Source organism: Pezoporus wallicus, unplaced genomic scaffold, assembly GCF_028554395.1.
Source record: "Pezoporus wallicus isolate ANWC-B61680 ecotype Strahan unplaced genomic scaffold, APGP_CSIRO_Pwel_v1 contig_3568, whole genome shotgun sequence".
In the NCBI taxonomy this organism is placed as follows: domain Eukaryota; kingdom Metazoa; phylum Chordata; class Aves; order Psittaciformes; family Psittacidae; genus Pezoporus; species Pezoporus wallicus.
The window spans coordinates 1,915,892-1,939,496 of NW_026637826.1; the positions used below are offsets into that span (position 1 = coordinate 1,915,892).

The 23,605-nt window shown below is 40.8% G+C and overlaps 1 protein-coding gene across 1 annotated transcript in view; it reads left to right on the plus strand.

The window, feature by feature from the left end:
- Positions 1–23,605, plus strand: part of LOC130598378 (musculoskeletal embryonic nuclear protein 1) — a 42,216-nt gene that overhangs the window by 5,386 nt on the left and 13,225 nt on the right. The window contains exons 2-4 of the mRNA XM_057407744.1: positions 11,878–11,926; positions 13,701–13,796; positions 16,955–17,076. Coding sequence (XP_057263727.1) covers positions 11,878–11,926; positions 13,701–13,796; positions 16,955–17,076 — 267 coding nt within the window. The remainder of the gene's footprint in view (positions 1–11,877; positions 11,927–13,700; positions 13,797–16,954; positions 17,077–23,605) is intronic.

Genomic DNA, 23,605 nt, shown 5'->3' on the forward strand with positions numbered 1-23,605 from the left:
CTTTCCTAGAGCTCTTTGTGAGTGCAGGTACCTGGTGAATTGCCAGGTGCATGTAGAATGTGTGTTCCAATGTCCACTTGGACCTAGTGTTAGGTGACCTGAAGTCACTTTAAGGGCCGCTTTCAGGTATCATCACAATGTCGTGGTTTAAGCCCAGCTGGCAGCTGAGCACCACACAGCCGCTTGTCACCAGAGCAGGTGGGTGGCCGGGCAAGACCATGGACAGCTCCACCGCGGCCGCGGGGCAGGGCCCGGCCCCGGCCCCGGCCCCGAGAGCTTCCATTGGAGTCCGTGTTGGGTTTCCCGTAAGGACTCCCTGTGTACAGCGAGTCTTTGTCTCCCAGGGCAGTCGGTCTGCAGGGCTGGCTGGCTGACTACCCGGTATGAAGGGATGATGCGATCCCCTCCCACCCGGTCGGAAGCCAAGGAGGAAGCAGGAGGGCATGATGGCAGTGGAAAGAAGGTGTATTTACCCCTTGCTCCTTCAGGCCCGATCCATGGTAATTAGCAATGATCAATGTCTCAGTGGGCTGTAGTAGCTATTAGCCTGCGGGTTAAGTGGCTGCATGTGGCTGCAGGACTTGGAAAAGCCCTTTGAGGTCACTTTGGTCACAGCCAAGTGAATTATGCTTTACAGTGATCAAGTGCTTTGTTTATTCTGGGATGGTGAAGTATTGCTGGCAGCCATGTAACGTGACTGCTTCTTGTTTGTTTTAAATAAATCATCAGGCCTTTCGGTGTCTCTGTGACATTCTTATCTGTGTTTGAGACAAAAACGAGAGATGCACTACAAGCTGTAGCAGGGGGAGGAGAGGGGGAGCAGCCATGTGAGTACATTAGCTAAGTAAATGGCTTGCTTTTACCATGGTAATATCATAGTGCTTTTTAATGTATGAAGTACCTAGTAATGTAAATTCTGTCCCTTCCAAGCTCTCCAGGAAAAGACAAACCTTTCTAACAAATTTCATGTTGTACAAAACCAAGTAATAATAGCGTCAGGAAATACTCAGCTGAGCCTTTTTCAAGTGAAGAAAATAATCTGAAAGGAAGTTAGGAATAACAATTTTGGAATTGTTTTCTATTTTGAAAACAGAAAACCAGTCTTATTTTGTAGCATAGTTATGTACATGGCTTTGCATTTATTGCCAGTAAGAGAAACATGTTTTCGTAACGTTTATTCTTGCTTAAACTACATTTTCTTGGGGGTTTTGATTAAAACTGCCTACAGGATGCCTGATTGTAATAGCATTTTATTGGGTGTATTAACATCCCGATGGTGTCAGGTCATTAGTATGTGTCAGTAAATGCAGCACCTATTGCCAGAAATGCCATGCAAGTAAAAGTTAAGGGAAAAAAAAAATACAAATCTAGATAACCAATCTGCACATTTCATTAGCAGTTGTCTGATGCCCTTCTTTGTCTTGTTGGCTCAGAATGTACGAAGTTTTCATATTACTCAGCTGCTTGCTGGATATAATTGTACTCCAGATAATAAGATTGCTCTAAGTATAATTTGGCATGTCATTCACATTATGAAATGTTTAGGAAAAAGGATAAGTTATGTTGACATTTGTAAACTATTAAAATGATAAATTAACCAGAAACTCTGAAGCTGTGTTTAATTAGAACTAACTTGTGGACTGTTAGCTAGCCTGTTGTTTAACTGTGCACTGCATAATGAATGTGTTCTTGACTAGTGTTTTATAATTAAATTTGTAAGGAGCTGATTGTATAAACACACACTGTGCATTTTTGTGTTCTGCAGTGGTATTAATTTCATGGTTAATGAAGTTTGCATTCTTAAACTGGTATTTAACAAAGTCTTATCTGGGTGGGTTGTGTTGATGAAATGAAAAATCAGGTCTGCCTCCTCATGCCTGCTGGGAGGAAATTCTTCACGTTATAAAAGATTTCTTGGTCACAGCACGATATATTCCCTACAAAACTTAATATGTTAGATCTCAGTGGCACACTGAATATGAGGTTAGAGCTTGCATGAGGCTGCCTTTGCAAGTGGTGTTGTATAGGGATGCGGGTTTAGGGTTTAATCAGGAATAATTAAACTTGTTTGCACTGTTGCTCAAAATACTGAAGAGCTGTTTTTCTAGCACTGACCCTAAATCGCACGTTATTTAAATTTGCAGTTAGAACCTAGTACATACATTATATGGAATGAATGCTGGGGGTAAAAACGGACTAAAATGGATTCAGAGTTCAAACCTCTCACAGCTTGCATTCATGGTTTGGATCCATAGTTTCACATACAAGTTAGTTCAGAGGCATGCTGAGCTACAGGAGGGAAAAGTCATCTCAAGGAAGGTACTAAACTTGGTTTTTCTGTTGTTCATGATGTTTGGTTTGGTTTTGGGTTTGGTTTACCTAGAAATTGCAATTTTTTTAATAATCAAATGTTTTTGTAGTTTTAACTTAGGCCATTTTAACTTTTGTCACTTTTTTGGCTACCTCAGATTCTAAGGCAAACCATTCCTCATCTTGCCGTGATTAATGTGTTGGCTCCTCTGGGAGAAGAGGAGCGTAGTACTGTTCCCTTGTTTCGTCTGGTCACAGAGCATTAAATAGAGCTTGGAGGATTTGGGGAGCAGCTGCCTGTGAGCTGCTCAAGACAGAAAGATTTGGGACAAGAAGTTTATTTGCGTACTTACTCTTGGAGAGGTCTCTGCATTGCTGTGTTTCAATGATGCTGTTGAAGGAGATGAACCAATGGAAGTAACTAGAAGTCTTTGGTGAGAGGTAAACTAGAGAGAGGAGTTCCTGGATTTGTGAGGGTTTCAAATGTAACAGCAGATTTTATAGGGCTGATGTCGTTTTGGTAACTGGTAAAACTTACAGAATCATCATCCTGGATTTCAGTGCTTAGAACTTGGCCAAATACTGTTTTTATAGAGTACATCTTACCTATTTTGGACAGGCTAACCAGTCACCTTGAATGAGTACTCACAGAAACAACCTTTGCTTGGTTTTTGTTGTTCCACTCTGGTTATTTTTTTTTCCATTTACCAAAACTACAGGTTTTATTTTTCCCCATGGAACAGAAATGACAAACAACTGTTCACAATTAACAACATACATCCTTTGTCTCTAATTTTTGAGGATATGCTCTACAATTTTAATTCCTTTTTAGAATAACTGCTGTTCTTCCCTTGTGCTGGAAAAGCAGCTACTATGCAGCATATTCCAGCATAGCTTTCTCTTTCGGCGCGGATGATGTGACTAGCAGTGTATGTTATTTTATATGCATAGGGGTTTAATGCTTTCTTTGGAAGGTAATTGTAATGTTAGAAGATGAAATGGTCCAAGGTGCTTTAAAATTAAACTGGGGAAAAGGAAGAAAAACATCCTCGTCCGTATGATCTAAAAACCTTGAGGTTTCTTATGGCAGTACTGTTTAGTGCTGGCATTAGGTTTTGGTGTTGTGAAGCTTTAATGAAACTTACACAAATGGTAAGAAGTATGAAGCTTTACCATTAAAAAGAATGCTTATGCACATGAAATTGTTACATATTTTCCTCTTGATTTCAGAAGTCTAATTTATACTGGGAACACCTAGTTGTTGCTATATTATATCAAAGAAATCTGCCTAATTGGCCACTGGCTCCTCTCTTGACATCTGATAGTGTGTTAAGAGAATGTATGAGCATAGGTTCTCTATCTTTTGTTCCTTGTAAAACAAGCTGGTGCTATGTGAAATGTGTCTTGCTTACAATTCAGTGCTTCAATAGTTTCAGCAGCCTAGGAAGAATGAATCTGGTAAGCAAAGCTACTTGGAGTTTAATGGACTCTAAACATACAGTGTACATCTACCTTTGGCCTTCTTGATTTAATGTTTTCTGTTTATCATTTTCTACAAATGGAAACACAGTTTTCCTTGTACAGTCTTTCTGCCTGTATCTGAACTGACATTTTGGCTTTGCTTTCTGCTTTTAAAACTGCTACAGTCACTGGCTTAATTAATATTTTAATGAATGATGAGTGAGTTTCTCTCTGTGCTTTGGCAGTTCTCTCGGTTCCCAAGAGCTGGTTTAAAACAACTGGCTTGAATGACTTAAAGTTCATTGATATCTGTTGTCATGCTAATAACGTTAGGGAAGCTTCATGTATTATTGAGTGATCTTGTGAATGCTGTACATGAAAATGGTGTTGTGAATCATAAGTTGCTGCTTAGTGCACATTAATACAGATTGATTCTGTTTGTTTTGTACTCAATAATGCATGTTTCCCAAATGGTTCTTATTTTTAATGCAGGGGGGAGAGGGGGGAGGAAACCCACTTGAACACAGCAGACTGCATTTTCCAGCTCTCACTAGGTGCGTGTGTCACACGGTAGGAGTGGTAGGTCCTTCTCCAGCAGCCTACCTGCTCTTTGTGGGGGTAGTTGTTTAATAACAGCTGCTTCCGAGTGCTTGCAGGAGGGCTGGATATGAAACTTCTCAAACCGATTGTGCAGGTACTTTCAGTACTGGAGGCTTAGATTTCTTTTGCTTTAAGTATCTCATACCTGCTGAAGACACAGACCAGCATATGCTTCTGTTACTGAAAGTGCTGGGAAATTGTATTTATTGTGACCTTTCAAATGGAGCATGCTTTGGCTGAACAGTGCTGCATGTGCTAAATGCAGAGATAGCAAATGTCTGTCTCCAAGATCAGATCTTGTCTTATAACTTTAATACATGGATAAAAAGTTCCTAAGCTAGTTCCTAAGCTGGACAGTGCTGCATATGCTAAACGCAGAGATAACAAATGTCTGTCTCCAAGATCAAATCTTGTCTTATAACTTTAATACGTGGATAAAAAGTTCCTAAGCTTGGTTTACCTTAGAGTTCTTAAAGCAATTACTTGCAACCCTTTAGTGTTGCTGTAGTGCTGGTGTGCCTTTCAGGGAGTAAAGGGCTGAATACTTTTGTTCATATAGTGTGCACCGCATGGATTTTCTGACTTCTAAAAGTACTGCTTTCTGTGGGGAGATAGGAAATAAGTTAGCAGTTGAGAGTGAGAACTTGTGCCTAGCTGTATTAAATACTAGCTGTATTAAAAGTAAGCTTTACCTTTAAAAAAAGGAGCTCGGTTGATGGGGTATGTCTGGGCTGCATGCTCTACTAAGACACGTTTGTTTTCTTCATTGACAGCCAATTACTGCCTCTGTCAGAACCGCACTATCATGTGCTGCCAGGATGCATGAGATCAGCCTTGGTGAAATTGGCTCAGGCTGGGCTGTCTGTGGCACGTAATAGCTGTGTCTCCTGCAGCCAGTCTTTACAAGCTAAAGCATTTGGCAAATACGGTTTTTGAGATTAAATTATGTACGTGTTAGGAATAAAAAGCTCACCAACGTCATGTAATGCGCTTGGCCGCTCTTCCTGGAGAAACAATATTGTCTGCTTTATGCCAAAGCTCGGGTTGCAGTGGTTTTAGTTTTTCCTAGTAATGATTTGTCCTCTCCTCCCCTGCACTGTGAAGGCGAGCTACTTTTTACAATAGGCACTCCCTTCGCTATCATAAAGCCTTTGCAGGGACAGAATTTCTGTGTAGGCTTTGAGCTAGGTGTGGAAGCAGGTAGGAAGTAAACGTTTTTACTGAGGCAGTTTCCAGTAACTGCAATTCTCCAGTGTTTATCCAGCAAGCACTGCTGCCTATGCGATAGATTAGGTGAAATCCAGTGTTGGCACACCATTTTCCGTCATCTGTGTTGAGACAAAAGAGCCCTGCTCATGAGATAGCTGGGCTTGGTGGATGCTCGCCACTGGCTTATCTAACTGCAGTAAAACAAAGTCCTTGTTCTCCGCTTTAACAAGCGTGCCAGTCAGATCCACTTAGCTGTTGCCAAGGTTTTGCTGCTCAAGAGCTGCAGCCACATTATCCTTCTAACTGTTGCCATTGGAACAAAGAGACTGGCAGAAAACCTGCAGTTTTGCAGGTACTGCATGGGTGTCCAGGCACTGAATCATTAGTGTGATGATGTCCCTGAATAACTAACTCGCTGGGTCATTAAACCTTATTGTGTCCAGCCTTTCTATAAAGGTTCTCCCTGGGTAACCATCTCTAATGGACAATCTCTTAATTACACACATCTACAGAAGCGTTGAGGCCAAGGGTGAGGTGGAATTAAGAAAACAGGTTGGGTACTTGCATGGCCAGTACTGTTTTCTGTCTTACAGAAGTTTTAGAGCTCCGTTTTGCAGGGGAGCGAAGCTGGTGAGCTCGTGCACTTCGTGTATGCCAGGCTTTAACATTGACTAGAACAGTTTTCCTTTGAGTGAGTTATTCCGTAGCTTTCTTCACCATGAAGAAACAAACCGTGGTTCCTGATACCTTTTTTCCACACGTGTCACTGGATGTGGCTAGAAACCAGCTGCTCTAGTCCAGTATCATTTCTACTTTAGTAGAGTTGGTGTCCAAGAGTGTTGACAAGTCTAGGTCATTAAGTAACAATATAATGAAGAATTCAGGGGTTCTTATGTGGGGAAGTAAGCAGGTAGGCTTTCGGGGTGTCTTGTATTTGAGCATCTCAGTGGTAGCTAATGGGCTATAGGAAAAGAAGGAAGAATTGCAGTAGGGCAAAAATTGAATTGCCAAGACAGTAATGGCATAAAATTCTCTCTGGAGAAATGAGCAGCAAGCCAGAAACACCGGGGTTTTTGTCCTTAGTGCAATCACATTTATTACCTGTCTTTAAATACACACAGCTGCTGTGTCCCTGGGTTTTTCTTTAAGCTATGAGTATAGGAAGATGCTGAGCTCATAACTATCACTGAAACTTTTGACAGTCAAGTGATACATGGTTGTAAGGCATGATTTTAGCTTGTTCTCATCAGACAAGTTGTGTCTTCAGAGTTAAAATGGAAAAATTCCATTTTGGAGAAGTATGTAACTTCTTATTCTCTCTTTGCTGCTAAGAAAATAAGGGATGGGGCACAGTGAAACTGCGAGACAAGCCTCTTAAGAGCTTTGCTTTAGTGGAAAAGGGAGGTAAGTTCAAATACAGGACAAAGATCACAGGTAACATAACGTTCACTGATCATTGTCATTCCATGGTGGTGTGAATTTTCAGGAATGACTGTTGTGCATGTGCTCATGAATTGCAGGCATGTTTCCCACTGTTGTAGGCAAAGTGTTGATGCTAACAAGCAGAACAGTGTTTTTGACAGTCTTCCTAAACAGAATTTTCAAAACCTGAAATCTGCTCTGCATATGTAGTTGATTTTACAAGTTTTTTACAGGGTTAGAAATTGCAGGATCAGATTTGGGATGCATATGTTCTGATAACCAAATGGGCTCAAAATAGTTCAGTTCTCTGAGAGTAGCCATATGAAATTCTGCATCCCATTCCGAGTTTGGATGCTAATGTTCAGTTTAGCTCTTTGGCTGTTCCTCAGTACATAGTTAGCAAAAAGTGTTCTACTGGAAACTTTAATGCTGGAATGTTGGAGATTATGTGAATTAATATCAAAGTAGCCCTGCCCATCACAACCGTCTTGCACTATGAGGGCTCTGCTGGAGGATCTGTCTGGTTGCAGCATGTTGTTCAGGGGGCCCAGCAAAGCCATCCTGCTGGAGGAGATTTACCAGTCTCATGATACAACACTGCATGGAAGCTCAAAGTGCAGCAGACTGTTCTTGCTGTTAAATTCTGTGCATACATAGATACGTGTGTGTACGGTTTATAGTTAGGCATACTTTGATCCTTTGGTAGTTGGTCAAATCTTGGAGATTTTAAATGTCATATCACAGACAGATGATTTTTAGACTTACAGGCCAGGTTTTGTTGGAAGCGAGCCTAAATGTCACCTGCTCCCACCTGTGCTCAGAGCAGGGCCAGCCTGGCTCCTGGCTCAGAGCACAGCCCAAGTGAATTTTCAAGGTCTATGAGACTGAAGGCACTGCACGCTCTCTGGGCAGCTTGTTGCAGTTTACAGCTGTCACTGGAAGGCTTTTACTTCTGTCATGCTGGAGATTCCCTGGCTGTAACTTTTGGCTGTTTCCTCGTGCCAGTTGCCTGAGCACCCATGAGAAGGCTCCGATTCCATCCTGGCTGAACCTGCCCACGCTCATGAGCAGGTTTGCATGTGTGACGTGCAGATGTCACCTTACCCTTACTAACCTTTCCTCCTTTTGGTTTTCTTCTCCTGTTTGGCTGCCTCAGCTGTCACTTTGCTGAGGTCTGATGACAGAGATGTATCGGAGGTTTGTGAAACAAACCAGTTTTCACATGCTTTGTCTTTGACCTGTTTTTTGAACGTTTTGAGAAGCACTGGAAATACAGGTGAAATTCCCCCCAGTTCTCTCCTTAGAAGAGCAGTGTTATTGTACAGCTGCAGAGGACATCAAACAGTTTGAATAGTCTAAGAAATGCAATACATGATATGTAGAAGCATTTCAGACATCTGAGGCAGGCCAGTTGTGTGCTGCTACAAGAGCAGCCATCTGGAAACTTGATGGGAGTTCTTGAATCCATACTGAAGTTAGTTCACATCAGCAAAATATTCCCCGTGGTACGTTTTGAGGAGCTGAAGGAGCAAGAGAATTCCAAGTACCAGGTTCAAGCATTGCTTTTTGTATTGACATTTTGGAGAGATTTACTTTTATTTCTTGTTTTTGTTCTTTTATATGACCCTGTGCATCTTCAGTTTTCTGGAATACTGATTGCAGAACTCCTGTGTTTCTAACTGTTAGAAAGCCTTCCACAGTACTCTGGCATTAATTATTCCTAGACTTTCAATGAAATGGGAAGACAATTTAATGAACTTGGATTTTGCATTAACAATACTCTGCCTTCTATGCTTATCTATTATGGATCCATCTGGCAGCTCACATGCCTGTTGGCAGAAGTGCTTTTATTTCCTTTCCTGACAAATTCTGGCATTGAATGTATAAACAAGCAGTGCTGCTTCCTTCATTTATAATTCAGCATGGAATTCTGAATATTATTAGTTAATTAATATTAAATATGGTGAATCCTTGCTAGTGCGAGTGTAACGCTCCGAACTGAAGCATATGGCGTGGTCCCACCTCCTCAGTGAGAAGCTGGCAGATTGAGATCCATCTGTCAGCTGCCACACACACCAGTGCACATCTCCGAGTTTACAGTGAGGCAATGCAGGCTGCCAGGGGAAACTGAGAGCTGAGTGTGGCTACAGTCATGGCATCTACTGGAGGTGGGCAGGGGGAAGAATTGCTTTCCCCTCCCCAGTTTGAGAGATCCTTAAAACATTTGCAGAATCTTGGGGGGGGATTGCTGGGTTTTAGTTGCAAAATTAGTGTATTAATAGCAAACATGCTATTAATCCTGAGCTTACCAGTGTGGTTATTTACATCTGAGAGGGTTTTGCTCAATTTACTTAGTGGGAAGGCCTCAGCTGTCTCTAGCCCTACAGAAAACATGCTCCCTTGCTGGGGAAGAAGTGAAATTGCTCTCAACTTGAACCACCCTGAAGTGATACTGTATTGTGCTGCATAGGCAACGTAACCTGCGTACTGCATCGGGGGATGTAGGGCAATTCCTGGCAATACCTGTGTATGTCAGAGGTACCTGATGCTTGCAGACACAGCTGCATGAAACTAGGCTGAGCAAGCAACCCTGTTTCATGTGGATCCAGAAGGCCTTCAAGTGTACAGGTACCTATTCATCAGGTAGCACCTCCTAAGGCATTTGAACGTATCGTCTCATTTAACTTGAGGGATAAATAAAGTTCCTGGTGTGATCAGCCATTTAATACATTCCCAGAAGACATCTGTAGAGGCTTTCAAAGTTAACTTTCCTGTTTAATGATAACTCAAATGAATTGTGATGTTTTCAAGAGCTGGCTGGAGAAACATGGACTTCCTGAAGTCTTTTCTCAGTCTGGATAAGCCCGGAAATGGTGTTAGTTGAATTGGTTTGGAATATTCTCTTCCACAATGATTTTTTTTTTGGTGAATACTTCAGAGAAAGAAATAATTCAAAGGTTTATACAACTTCTTCATAGAAGAACTCCCCCCTCTCCTCCAGAAGTATTCAGATCTTACCAGTTTAATCTCCATTTTGCCTGCATCTTGCACAAATCCCAGTAAGTTGAAACTTCTGCTTCTTGCATTTATTTTGTGATGCTTTGTGGCTTCTTGTTGTGTAGAAGGGTCACTGATGAAGGTGATCCATAGTGTGACTGGGGAGGCCTTGTCATGAACAACAAAGTGGTTAACTTAGCTGGCTGCTGCTCGTTTGCAACAGCAGTTTTGTATTTACAGCATGTGATTCACAGATTAAACTGCTGGCAAATGTTGATACTACAGCTTCATCTTTGGTGTAAGTGTTCAGGCTTTTCTCCTTGTCACTTCTTGGTTTCCAACAGTTGCGTTATCGGGGGGTGAAACCTGGTTTCTTTCTCTGCTGTCAGAGGCGATGGCAGACAGTTGTTAGCTTGGTGCTCCCTGCAAACACTGCCCCTCCACCTTGGAGGTGAATTTTTCTTTGTCCATTTTAAGGCCTTTGGGTAATAATATTAATGCTGTATTATGTCTATGAGGTTGGCTTTGGGGAATATTGCCTTATGTTTTGAAATAGTTGTGATTGGTTCATAACCCAGCATGTGTTTTAAAGGCTTGTAAGCTAGGTGAGCATAATTTATCATTGAATCATAGAGTAGTTAGGGTTGGAAAGGACCTTAAGATGATCCAGTTCCAACCCCCCTGCCATGGGCAGGGGCACCTCACACTGAAATATACGCATACATTATATGCAGCATCCTATTTGAAACTTGCATTCCTTGCTGCTCCCAGGTTAGAATCCTATTGACCTTTTGGAGGACTGAAATAAGAGCCTAAAGAATTATTTTTCAAGATGTCTGTGGAAGGAGCTGGTGGGTGACACAACCTTTGGCAGAAGAAAACCCATATGTTAAACCCATGCATAAACCCCATCCTTAGTGAAAGGGTTTGCTATACTCCATTGTCTTTGGTCTGTCTTTATGATCTATAAGGAATTGGTTATCTTGCAGCTGTAAGAGAAAACAAATCTGCATTAGGCCAGATCAGGCAGAGGTGAGGCTGCCCCAGCCCCCTGTTCCAGGTCTGACCAGAGCTCAGCATGAGTTCCCAGTAGGGAAAAAGGGTTTTCTTGCTCAGAAAGAGTTAAGAATGGAATTTCCTAGGATAGTACCTGGGAGTAGCAGGGCAGGGGGTACGAGGAGCTTTCAATCCGATACCCAAACAGTTTGTAAACTGTATCAAGATTGAAATAGTCAAATTCATCTATTTCTTTGGCTTTGTATAGTTGGCATTGATTTTAATGCTGGATTGGGGGGGGGGGGGGGGGGTTTAATAGTACCAGCTTTTTTGTGAAGGGATTATCTGACTAAAACGTCTGCCCTGCTTTCCTTTTGCAATTCACTTTGCCCACAAAAGTCTTATTTGTCATCCGTAAAATAAATATGCTTTGTCAGAGAATACATTTGTCCTGTTACTAATTCACTTGATTTATTAGTGATATTACAGATTGCCCCTGTATTGCGAGAATATTTTCCAATTTGACTTTTGGACTGTAGTGAGCAAAAGAAATGGGTTTTTCTAATACCTGCTTTCCTATTGGAAATTAGGTTTTCTGGATGGGCAGTCATAAAAGTTAAGGCCAGTGAAACGGTGTCGGTAATAGATGTTTTCGAGTGAGCTATATTGGCAGTCAGATGATGGATCTCTAGGAACTTGAAGGTGACAGAAGGGAGCCAGTTTCTTTGAAAGTTCTCCTTGGAGTTGAGAAAGTGAAATGCTGTTGCGTAAGATCTCGTTTATTGAAGAATGTACAATTTCAGCAAACTGATTTGCTTTCACTTGTTGGTTTTGGGAGCTCCCGATTGTCTTCAATTATTTGCTTTCTTTTTTTCTTCTTAGTAAAACGCTTCCGAGAACCAAAGCATGAACGACGTCCCTGGAGGATATGGTATGTTTGTGCGTGCTTTATTCTTACTTTTGTTGTTTCTTGCATGTGTTAGAAATTGAAGGAAATGTTTTTTTTTGCGTATGATGGTTGAAGAAGAGAAAAGCGATGACAAGAAATCGGGGACTACCCGTGAGGAACAAAAACAAAATGCATGAGTCAATGCAGATCTCTTCTGCGTGTTTCTCTGCTAGTTCTTTCTTACTAAGCACTTCCAGGAATCTCTACAGAGATGTGCATTTAGGCATAAACCTTCAAGTTGTGCTTCTTCTGAAGGTGGAAACTTGGAGTTGCCCGGAGATGCATCTGAACATGTGCAAACTTCCATAAGCTTACAAGAAGCTCTCAGCTGGGCTTAAACAAAATTCCATGTTCTGTAGCTATCCTGCTATACATAATACAGAAAACAGTGCAATGAAAGATATAAATATATAAGCTATAAGAGAAGCAAGGTCTAAAAAGTAGATTTGTTTTTATTACTTCTTAAAGGTTGTTGGATTGTAGCAATGCCAGCACAGCCTGTACTAATTTTGAGACTGGGGTGAATGTTAAGCAGTCATTCCAGTTGTTGAAGAGTTCAGTGGTTTAAATTCATCTCGTACAATGCTGTTTTTCAAAACTAACCCTGACCTTTATTTTATTGAAAAAATAAATACAAAGTCTTGTGTACTGTGGCCTACATCAGCCTGAAATTCTGATAAGTGGGGTGATAACCCTTAATTTTTAAGCAATGAGTCTTGTTGTGGGACTTGCTTATTGTTATTTATAGTGTGGTATACTGATTAGATAAGGAACTCACTGGCTTCCTGCCTCATCAACACTCTGCTTTCTGTGTCATGCAATGAATGTAAGAGAATGAAGTTTAAGACAAAGTTATTAGGGAGGGGAGATGAATTCAGGCATAAAATGTTTGTATCTGTTGGGGCGTTTGGATCTTTGTTTAGACCAGGAAACAACAGACAGAAGGGGTGTTGGTCTGTTATAAAGAACACACTCCTGCCTACAGAATACTTTTTACACAATCCCTTTATTTAACATCTAATGAAACATCCAATGAAACATCCACTGGGAGTTTTGGTTTTGTGCAAAGGGTGATGATAAAGGGTTGGAGTCAATACTGAATCAGTGCTTAAGTGCTTTTTTCTGGTTTTCCCTGAAAATAGCAAACTATTTTCAAGGTTGTAATTCTTTTGTAGTGTGGTCTAAGCTGTTGTACTACAGATAAAAATCGGTGAGACCACTTCATGCTGTTGGCTGAAAGATGTTAGCTTTTTAGCAAGGTACTCTAGCTAAACGACTCATTATTAGTCAGCTATTAAACTGCTCACCAGCAAGCACATGATGAGGATGTTGGTTTTGTCCCTGCCATAAACTTGCTAAAAATGCATAAAGGGACTGAAGTATCTCATGAGACTGGGATCCTCATTGTTTACACAAGGTTATTAAAGACTTAGCTAGGTTTAGTGAGGATTAGCTCTTGAATAATACATATGATACCAAGAGGATATCTCTGGACTTGAAATTTACAATGGTAAGGTTTCAAGTTAGTATGATTTGGTTTATTGTTTGCAATGTTCCAGGGAAAAAAAGGGGGCAGAATTTAAAGTGGAACATTGTTAAACAAGCTAAATTCCGGGGCACTTCATCATTCTGGTGGTCTCATTTGAGGAAAACAAATGAATAATTGAGATGGAATTTTAATTAACATAAATTTGCAGTGTCTGGCTGTCATGTAAACGTTTTTGTCTGTCTTAAAAACTGTTTTGACTCCGTACAGGTTTTTAGATACTTCCAAGCAAGCCATAGGGATGTTATTCATCCACTTCGCAAATGTCTATCTATCAGACCTTACAGAAGAAGACCCCTGTTCACTGTAAGTGTTTAAATTCGGAATATTGGTCTTTATGGAAGCTCTGCAGTTGTGTTTGGTGGTGTACCTGGGCAATAATGCAAGACAGGGCTGAGCAACCTATTTTCATGGTAGAAATCACTTTCAAAAACCTGTGCCTTAACCTGAGTTAATCAAGGATCAGAGTTCTGCTCTTTTTAGTTCACAGCTGGCAGGACCTGAGAAGGGTTGTTTTTTTTTGGGGGGGGGGGGGGGGGGGGGCTGTCTATAAATCTTTTAGACCAAGAGTAAACTCTTACTGCTTCTTCCCCTCCAGTTAATGAATGAGGATTTAGGATGCAGGCTGTAACATGAGTCTGCTGGAGGAGGTGCTAGGGACCAAAGGAAATGAATAAGTCAGGTTGCTTTCAAGGATCCTTAGCAAAAATCATTCATGCTTGTATTTTCTTCTAAACCCTACAGTAGCTACTGCAGTATTATTTCATTAGGTTCAAACAGGAAATATTGCTCTGCACCCAGGCAGTTAGTGCACAAATTAATCTTGCAATGTCACGCTTGGAGCAGTGTGACTAAGTAGATAAGCATTTCACTGTAGTATATTAAACCTGAAGATTTTATGACTAGGACCCTGCCAGGCTCTTTACAGGAGCTCCTGAAGCAAATGGTAATTGTTTGGGTTTGTTCTTCATAGGGCTTATGCTCAAAGAAGCTTACACGTTCCTGGTAATAGAAGCTGTGAAATTACTTTAAAAAGCCTGATAATGTGCCCTTTAAAAGCAATCCAGATCCTTCAATGGCATCTGCTCACTGTTGTCCTTTCCTAAACAAAGAAGCTACACAGCCCAAGGAAATGCTTGTGTTGCTTCACAAGCCTGTTTTATTTCTCTTATTCTTCCTCAGTTTCTTCTGCGTTCTTATATGCTATAAATCACCAAGTAAAACACTGCTTTCCTCTTCCCTCCATAAACCATTGTGGTGGGGAAAATGCCTTTGTTTTAACACAATAACGGTAAAGCTTAAATTATAATTGAGGGTTACAGTAATATCAGGCATCATTGTAGGATTTTCCCTTGCTTACCCTGATAGGTTTAAAAACTGGCAGGTGCAAATTGCTTTCATTCTGGTTTTATATATTGAAATATATATTTGAGGAAGCTTACCCCAGCTCGCCTAAAAGTGTCAGCGTTTGAAGGTAGAGCTCGAGTATTTTTAAATTGACAATAGCTGTGCTGTGTGCTGAGTTTTCAAAATGAAAGGCTTCCTAACGTGTTCCATTCTACACGTTTTAATGCGCTCTACATAGCTTTATTTTCAAATGCACTTCATGTAAGTGTAGCATGATACAGACCAAGAGGGTGAGGCAGAGAGCTGTTCTTCACTGTTCTCAGGGTAACAATATAATTGCTTGGACAAGGGCACAGGTCCTCCTTGTTAGCAGAAAAAATAGGATGTAGTATTAACCAAAGCCACTTGTGTTTCTTGGGAATATTATATTCTAAGTGCCAAGTGGGTCAAAATTAGTGAGTAAAAGCCATGTTTCTGTCTGTGACTTTAAATAGTAATAATGTTGCTGAGGAAATTCAAACATGGATAGCTTTCTGTTCTTTCCTGGTTTGTAGTTTGTGGGCTGTTTTCAGAGCAAACCCAGAAAATGTACGTTTGGAAAGCATCATGGTTCAAAGCTTGGACAAAACCCACAATTGGAAGTTGCCATTTGGGTTTGGAAATGCAGTGCTGTAGTTCAGGCAGGTGTGTGATAATAGCAAAGCTGATAAAACATCTGTTGAAACACCTGGACAGATGGGTGGTTGGTTGAAGGATTTTAAGCAGAGCAAGCAAACAGCACCCTCCTTGTGTAGTGCAGGGTAGTGGGCTGGTTGTGCACGGCACACGGGGAAGGTTGTATGAACCCAGCCTTTTACTCACTGAACTCAGCCAAATGCATTTATCTGATAGTGGCAGCAGCTTTTGTTATCAGTGCCAGTGCCCCGGTGACACCTGAGCAGGGTTAATGCGGTGCATGACAGAATGAGCATGTTACCTACGTGTCCCGAGCCTGATGTGCTTGGGAATATCGGGCGTACTTGGCCTGCTCTGTAATTTGATGTGAAATAGGTGTTGGCACATCTCTTCTCCCTGCTCCTCATGGCTGCCTTACTGCTGTAGACTTAGAGCAGCCCCTTGTGGCCTTAGAATGACTTGTGTTCTTGTGAATGCTGCCGTTCCTCTGCCAAACCCTAAACTTTGGGTTTAATGTTTGTCCAATACGAAGTTCATTACAACTCCTATTAGAAAATAACTATTTTTGTTTTATTTTATTTTCTGAAAGTTTATGGGTAAGTCTTGGCCGAATAAGGGCATGAGCGCTTCATTTGTATTCGTGAGCTGCTCTTGAATGGGATTTTGGGGGTCAGAGCAACTGCTCCTTTACTGATCTGAACGCACATACCCTTTCTTTGCTTTCCATTTTCTCCTAGTTTTGTCTGCAGGGATTTGCTCCACAGCTAGCAAAAGCCCACAGTTCTCTGATTTGCTATTTTTATCTGTGCAGATAAGTTCCTATAGCTCTAGAGTTTACCTTAACTATTTGGAATTACCAAACAAGAATCTCAGTAGCAGGGATTTACTGTGTGTCTTATGGTTGGCTCTTTCTCCCCTGCTGTTTCATTCAGTACATTTGGTGATAGCAAATAAAAACCAGATTCACTTACAAAATGCTCTGAATTTCAGGTGAACCATTTAATGAACTTAAGAATTAATTTGAAACTCGTAGTGATCTCCAGTTGCTTGAAGAAGAAGTAAGATTCCTTTTCCTCTTCTTCCTTTAATTTTGCTCAGATGCAGGCTTTCCATGCAGAGTGACCTGAGCAACGGTGAAATGGAAATCTGGATTTAATTTAAAGGAGTAAAATTAATATTGGCATTTATACAGAGTACATAGGTGCACACATGAAAATAGAGGCTGGAGCTTAACATTGACAGAAACAAAATATTGAGACTCTGCTAAGCCTGTTTAAATTTTAGGCTAATAATGTCACTATGGATGCTGGTAAATTATTACTTTCGATATTCTGGCTTCTCAACATATGTACAGATCTTCTAGCCATCACGGTGTTAAAATACCCTAAATCTTGAATAAAATGGACCCTGCTCCTTGTTTTCTTTTGCATTTTTCCTTTCAGGTACCTTATCAACTTCTTGTTAGATGCCACATTAGGGATGCTGTTAATCTACATTGGTATACGTGCAGTCAGCAGCATTGTGGAGTGGCAGCAGTGGGAGTCCCTTCGCTTTGGTGAATATGGTAAATGTTTCTGTTCTTGCACTGAAATGACTTTCAGGATGGAATCTCAGAATATTTCAGCTAATGGTTAACTCATCTTAAAATCGTTAAACAGTGATTATAATGGTCACCTTAACATTTGACTTCTCATAAGGGTTCTTTTAAGTTCTGTATCTCGGCATGCATCTTCTGCGTTAGAAAGCTCAGCAACTCTCTAAGCATTTTGCAAGTTCACACCAACTGCTTGAACATCCTTTTTATTTTCTGGGAGTGGTGAACAAATTGCGATAGTGGCTGATGTTGTGGAAAAAAGAACAGCCTGATACATTTACTCTGAAGCACTTTTAAATAAATGATAGGTGGAAGGTCATTTCCTATTAAAGCCTTCACTGAACCGCATGCCATTGTCTGATGATATGGGCTAAGAGCTCTGCCAGCCCTCTTTAAAATGAACAGCCACGTACCTTCAGTGAAGAGAATGGCAGGATGACCTGTGCTTGTCTTAAAGTAGTGATCACTCAAACTCCTGCATGCAGGGTTTGTATCATTGATGAAAAATGCATGTCTTTCGAGCAGGCTAGGGAATAGGCTAGTGAAATCACTTTCACATGAAGCTGTGGGGTTTATCTTCTGTTATGTTAGCCATGGAAGTCCACTGATGTGCACAGGTTGTGGATTTGCAGGTGCAAATGAGTATCATACACATCAACATTTAATTCTGTTCAACCTGGTATTTTCAGATTGCTTAGTCTGGCTGGTGGGGAATGGAAGTTCTGTATAGATGCTAAAAATTACATTTGAAGCTCCTTGAGATAGGAATGGGTGGAGAGATTGCCTCATAAGACAGCAGTTATGGCTCTTCATCAGAGAGAAACAAATAAAAATTCCCTATGGTTTGGGAGAAAAAAAAGATAAGTAAAAGCTTTCATAGCAATTCCATAGTTATCGGTGGTAGGCTTTCAGGATCTGTAGGTTTCTTCGGTTTTAATGATCCTAAGTGGCTGACAGAATTAAGAATAAGTAAGTAAAGGCCTTGCCAAGATGAACTATTTCAAGAGCTTGGGAAGTTTACAACTGAATAGCATTAACTGCTATTTGCTTTAATGCCAGAGGTTTAAAATAGTGGTGATGACAAGCATCTATCTTAGGAGAAATAACTGTATACACCATTAGGGCTTTTTTTCTTCTTTTTTCTTAGATTTATGTAGATTTAATGTGTATCTTTTAGGGTAACATTTGTGGCCATTCAAGCTGTTTAAATCAGCAGTGTCACAACTCTGGTTATCGGCTTTTTATTGCCACACGCCACAGTCCAGTATATACACTCTTTTCTTTGGCCTGGTGAACATCTGACTCTTCATGGAACTGATTCAGAGAGCAGAAACTTCACCATATGTAGAAGAGTAAATAGTTCCCCCAGATCAGTCTCCAGACTTGGGTCTCTAAGGGTTTAAATAAGCAGCAATGCCCAGGGAAGGGAAAAGGGCAAGGAAAGGGCTGAGACACTGTTGTGATATCCCTTCTGACAGAGCTTTGAGACTGTTGCCCAAAGTCCTATTTTCTGATAGCTGGTTGGATTGAAGCCATTTAAAGACAGATTATAGCCCATATAAAACTGGCTTTCCACTCAGAGTAAAGAAACTTGGTGTATCTATTAAAATTATACATAGGTGTTTGTAATCACATCAAATACCAGATTTTATTTCTTCCTAAGAAATAGCATTCTGTTTTTTTTTTTTTTTCTGTAGTCTGTTCTCATTTTCATGTCCTTCTAACAATAAGAAGTCTGTGTGGATGGGAAGATGTGGGGAGTGTATTCATTCTGTCTCTTACTGACTTCAAAAATGAACCTGATTTTATTTTAATTAGCTGTGAGGCATCTGTGAATGGAGCAACTCAGCCCTTAAAATCAACAAGGGAACCTTGTTACTTGTGTTCTGTGGTGGAGGTGGGCTGCAACTGCTCTGTTATTATCATTCTGAATCAGAAGATCTTGTTTATCAAGCCAGGCACAGCTACAGGTTGGGCAGAGAAGAGATTCAGAGCAGGCCTGCAGAGAAGGACTTGGGGGTGTTGGTTGATGAGAAAATGAACATGAGCCAGCTGCAGTGTGTGCTCACAGCCCAGAAAGCAACCGTATCCTGGGCTGCATCCAAAGGAGCGTGACCAGCAGGTCGAAGGAGGTGATCCTGCCCCTTTACTCTGCTCTTGTGAGACCTCACCTGGAGCATTGTGTGCAGTTCTGGTGTCCTCAATACAAAAAGGACATGGAACTGTTGGAACAAGTCCAGAGGAGGCCACGAGGATGATCAGGGGCGGGAGCACCTCCTGTATGAAGACAGGCTGAGAAAGTTGGGGCTGTTCAGCCTGGAGAAGAGAAGGCTGCGTGGAGACCTCAGAGCAGCCTTCAAGACTATTCTTAGGGACTGTAGTGGTAGGACAAGGGGTAATGGGTTCAAACTTAAACAGGGGAAGTTTAGATTGGATCTAAGGAGGAAATTCTTTCCTGTGAGGGTGGTGAGGCACTGGAATGGGTTGCCCAGGGAGGTTGTGAATGCTCCATCCCTGGCAGTGTTCAAGGCCAGGTTGGACAGAGCCTTGGGTGAGATGGTTTAGTGTGAGGTGTCCCTGCCCATGGCAGGGGGTTGGAACTGGATGATCTTAAGGTCCTTTCCAACCCTAACTATTCTATGATTCGAAGTATTTCTGTGTGTGTGTGTGTAAGCTATGTATGAAACTGTCTGAGTCCTCTTTACTTAGTTGTTCTTTCCAATATCAGATCATTTTATTAGTGACTCTTTTCTGTATCTTCATTAATGTGCTGTCCCAGCCTTAGTGTGTTGGTGTTTTAATCAAGCCATCATAAAGACTATTAAAAACCATATTGTAAATCTGATTTCTGTTAATCATGTGGGAGAGCCTTCTGGTATAAAGACAAATAGCAGATGGAAAGTTATTGGTAATGGCTGTGAGGTTAGTAGGGTTAGACTATGTTAGAAATCTGCCTGAAAGGACAAGTTGCATTGGATTGTTTGCTGCCCTGTTAAATACTGCTGTTGCTTCTGATGTAACAACCTTCATGTCATCAGTTTATTTAAAATTTTTCCCTTTGCCCCCAAGAAAACTTATTTTTCATAAGATTATTTAAAATAATGAAGTAGGGTAGAAGAGGGAGCTAAAGTTTAGTCCTGTGGGGTCGCAAGTGTATTTAGACTTAGTATTTTGAAATGAAATACGGATGTTTAGCATGCATGGGTGGTGAAGGCTCTGCTTGTTGAGAGGTATCGGAAACTTGTGGTGTTTTGTCTGAAGTGGTAAAGTCAAGTCCTCAGCTTGGAGATCAGAGTGACTTAGTTTGTTTGCAAGCAGGGGCAAACAGCAGTCCCGTGTCTCCCCCACACCCCTAACAAGTTTCTTCTTGTGATTGAGCCATGTTTATGTTTCTAGAGCCTAAATAATCATTTGTCTCAAGTTAATTCTCACTGTGAGCTCATTTCCCTTCTTAGCTCTATTACTTGATCCCTGGTGATTCACTACTTGAAGCTGTCACAAAAATAGCAGTGTCCTGCTGGCTTTAAAAGCCTCTTCTTTATATGGAGGACAGTTTTTCAACATAAATGCCTCAAGGAAAGAATAGATACCAGATACCAGCATTCATAAATGGCTGCTGTTTGTACAGCAAAGCAGCGCTGCACGCTCATTTCTGAACAAAGTAGCATGGCACTCCCTCCAGGGCTTTTTTATGTCAGCATTTAAAAGTATTAGATTTGTCTTCATATTTCCAGTTTTGTGATTTCAGATTCCTTACATCAGCAGCTGGATTTTAATAGAAGTGCAAAATCAGTTAATATGTTTGAGTATGTAAAGAACAGTCATGATCTGTAGCAAGAAGAATGTTCCCTGCATTCTCCTTCCCTTCTTGTCTTAGGCTGCTTTAGCTGCTGTGAGTAGAAAACAGGTGACCAAATCCCTCTTGGGGACAACGAGCTCTATTGGCAGCTAAATTGTGCTGTGGTCTCTTTCCTTGTCCTTGCTTCTCAGATGGCAAAGCTTTGAAATTGCCTTTGATGCATCTCTTCCCTCCTAGCTCTTTGTGACTTGCAGAGCCGTATGGGGTAGATGGGACTTACTTTAAAACTTCTGTAATTTATTTTGGAGTAGTTCTGTGATTTGGCATTTTCTTGAGAAAGCTTCTTGGGATTTGAGCAACAGAGAGAAGTTCCAGGACAGAAGAATCACAGGTATTTTGTTCAAGAGCTGTCTGTAAACATGAACTTGCAAAGTGGCTGATGCAGGTAGCTTATGCTACTACAGACTAGTTTTTCTCTGCCCAGCAGTTGCCACTGAAGATTCAACGTTTCTTTGGTTTCAGTCTTTATGCACTTTTTCTTGCAGTAAGATTTCTTCTGACTTGCTGTTTTATTCTAGACATGTAGTTCATACGTGACTGGTATAAAATCAGAATTTGAGAGACTGTCAGACTTTAGAAAGTGGAGCTTTATGGTTTCAGCAGGAGCATTGTAATTTGAATCTTTGAATGTACAAATGTCGCAGATATTCTTGGGAGCACCTCCTTGGTGATGTTATTAACTTCCACTTTTCCCCTTGAATTGCATAGTTTATAAAATGGTAAAAAAAAGCTTGGTTGGAAATTTTCTCCAGAGATCATCTGATCCAGCCTCCTGCTTGAAGCAGGGTTAACTTCAAAGCTGCAGCAGGTTGTTCAGGGTGGCTCCAGTCCAGCTTTTAATTTATCCATGGTTTAATATTTAAGAACCCTTTTGAGTAACCTACTCCAGTGCTTAACCATTGCCACTGTGAAAGCTTTTTTGCTTTCTGTCAGCGTTGTACATGCACCCATCCAGTCCGTATCTCCTCAACTTACCTACAGGGGTGCTTTCGGGACGTTGTCAAAAGATTTGGTAAATTCAAAGTAAAGAACACCCCTGTGTCCCTGCTTGTAGTTAGAGCTGAGAGATCATTTTGTAGAAGCAGTAGGGCACACAAAACCCTTAGGTAGAATGTAACATATGCAATGTCTAATTTCAGTCATACACCAAGGAAAACAGACAACCCTCCCCACAAAACCGCCACTGAACAAAACGTTCACTGGCGATAGCACACAACACTCTTAATACAGAGTTTCACAATTCCTGGACGTTCAGAAATCTCATGTGACAGAGTTGGAATAGGTGCAAATTGCTATAGCTGTCTGTGCTTTTATAAATGAAATACAGGTTGGAAAAGAGCTTAGAATAAACCGGTAAAGTTTCAGTGGTAGATCTGTAGCTAAAGGTAGTTAATAAAGCTAGAGAATGCTAATAAAAATGTGGAGTATAGAAATTAATTGCTAAGCTGTAATTCTCAAATCTGATTCAGGCCTTGTGTCTTCAGCAGAATCACAGTTGCTCAGCTTAGATACTGATGGTTCCCTTCTTCAATTTTCTAACTTTTTTTTTAAACAGAAGCTATAAACTCTGGTGTATAACAGCAAAACTTGAACATTTAAACCATTTCCCTCTTGGGCCATTGAGTGTTGATCGCTAGCTCTTACTGTAAAACTTGTTTAGAAAGTTCTCTTTGGTTTGGACCCCAGTCTGATTCATGTTTTTCTTCATAGCATTTAAGCAGCAAACAGTAACTCTCAAGACTGTTACCAGGTATTAATACTGAAAGCCTTTCAGAAATATTTCAGAAAAGGAAGTAGCAACTCTCCACTCTGCATTCCAAATACATAAAAGCATCTGAATTTTATTTAATTGTTCATCCCCAGACCGTGAGTTTTAAGCTGGCTTTGAAGATGTGGAAGCTATTGTGAAGAACAAAGAGCTAACACCTCCCTCCAAAGCTTCCTTTTGGTTTCCAGTGAAGTGCTGCTTTAACCTCACCTGCGAAGCTTGCTGGGCTTATCAGTCCTCTTTTATCCCTTTATTTTTTTGTCCTTTCCTCTCTCATTGCTTTCATAGTAGTCTACATAAGTTTTCATGTTCAAATATTTGTTGTTCTGTCCTGACAGATAACTTAATAGACTCAGGTTTTCACTCTGCCACAATGAGTGCTGTACAGTTTCAGACCCTTTCAGATTGAAACTAAAATGTGATCATCTTAATTTTTTTGTTCAGTTGAATTCTTCATAGCATCTCTTGCATCTGTTGCTTCAGTTATGATTGGTTAGTTATGGTAACCAACTTTGTAGAGAGAAAAAAATGTTTAAGGTAGCCCTGGGAGAACAGCAGAAATCTTCACCTTTCTGCTTAGACTAAAGGGATATATGTTTTTCTTCAGCTATGTTTCCCTATTAAGAAACTAATGCTTCATGGTAGAGGGTCAAGAATAACAATTTGATGAGAAACAAAAGTAACACAGCCATGTCTGTCTTGCTTTCATCAGCATTATGTATAACCAGGTACTGCTGAACTGGATAAAGCCCTGTTACATTCAGGTTCTAACTGATAGTTTCTGCAAGTTGTGGTGAGGCTGAGGGAGGGGAAGGAGCAGCACCAAGGAGACTGGAGAAGGCACTTTAAGAGGACATAGCTGCCCTGCCTCT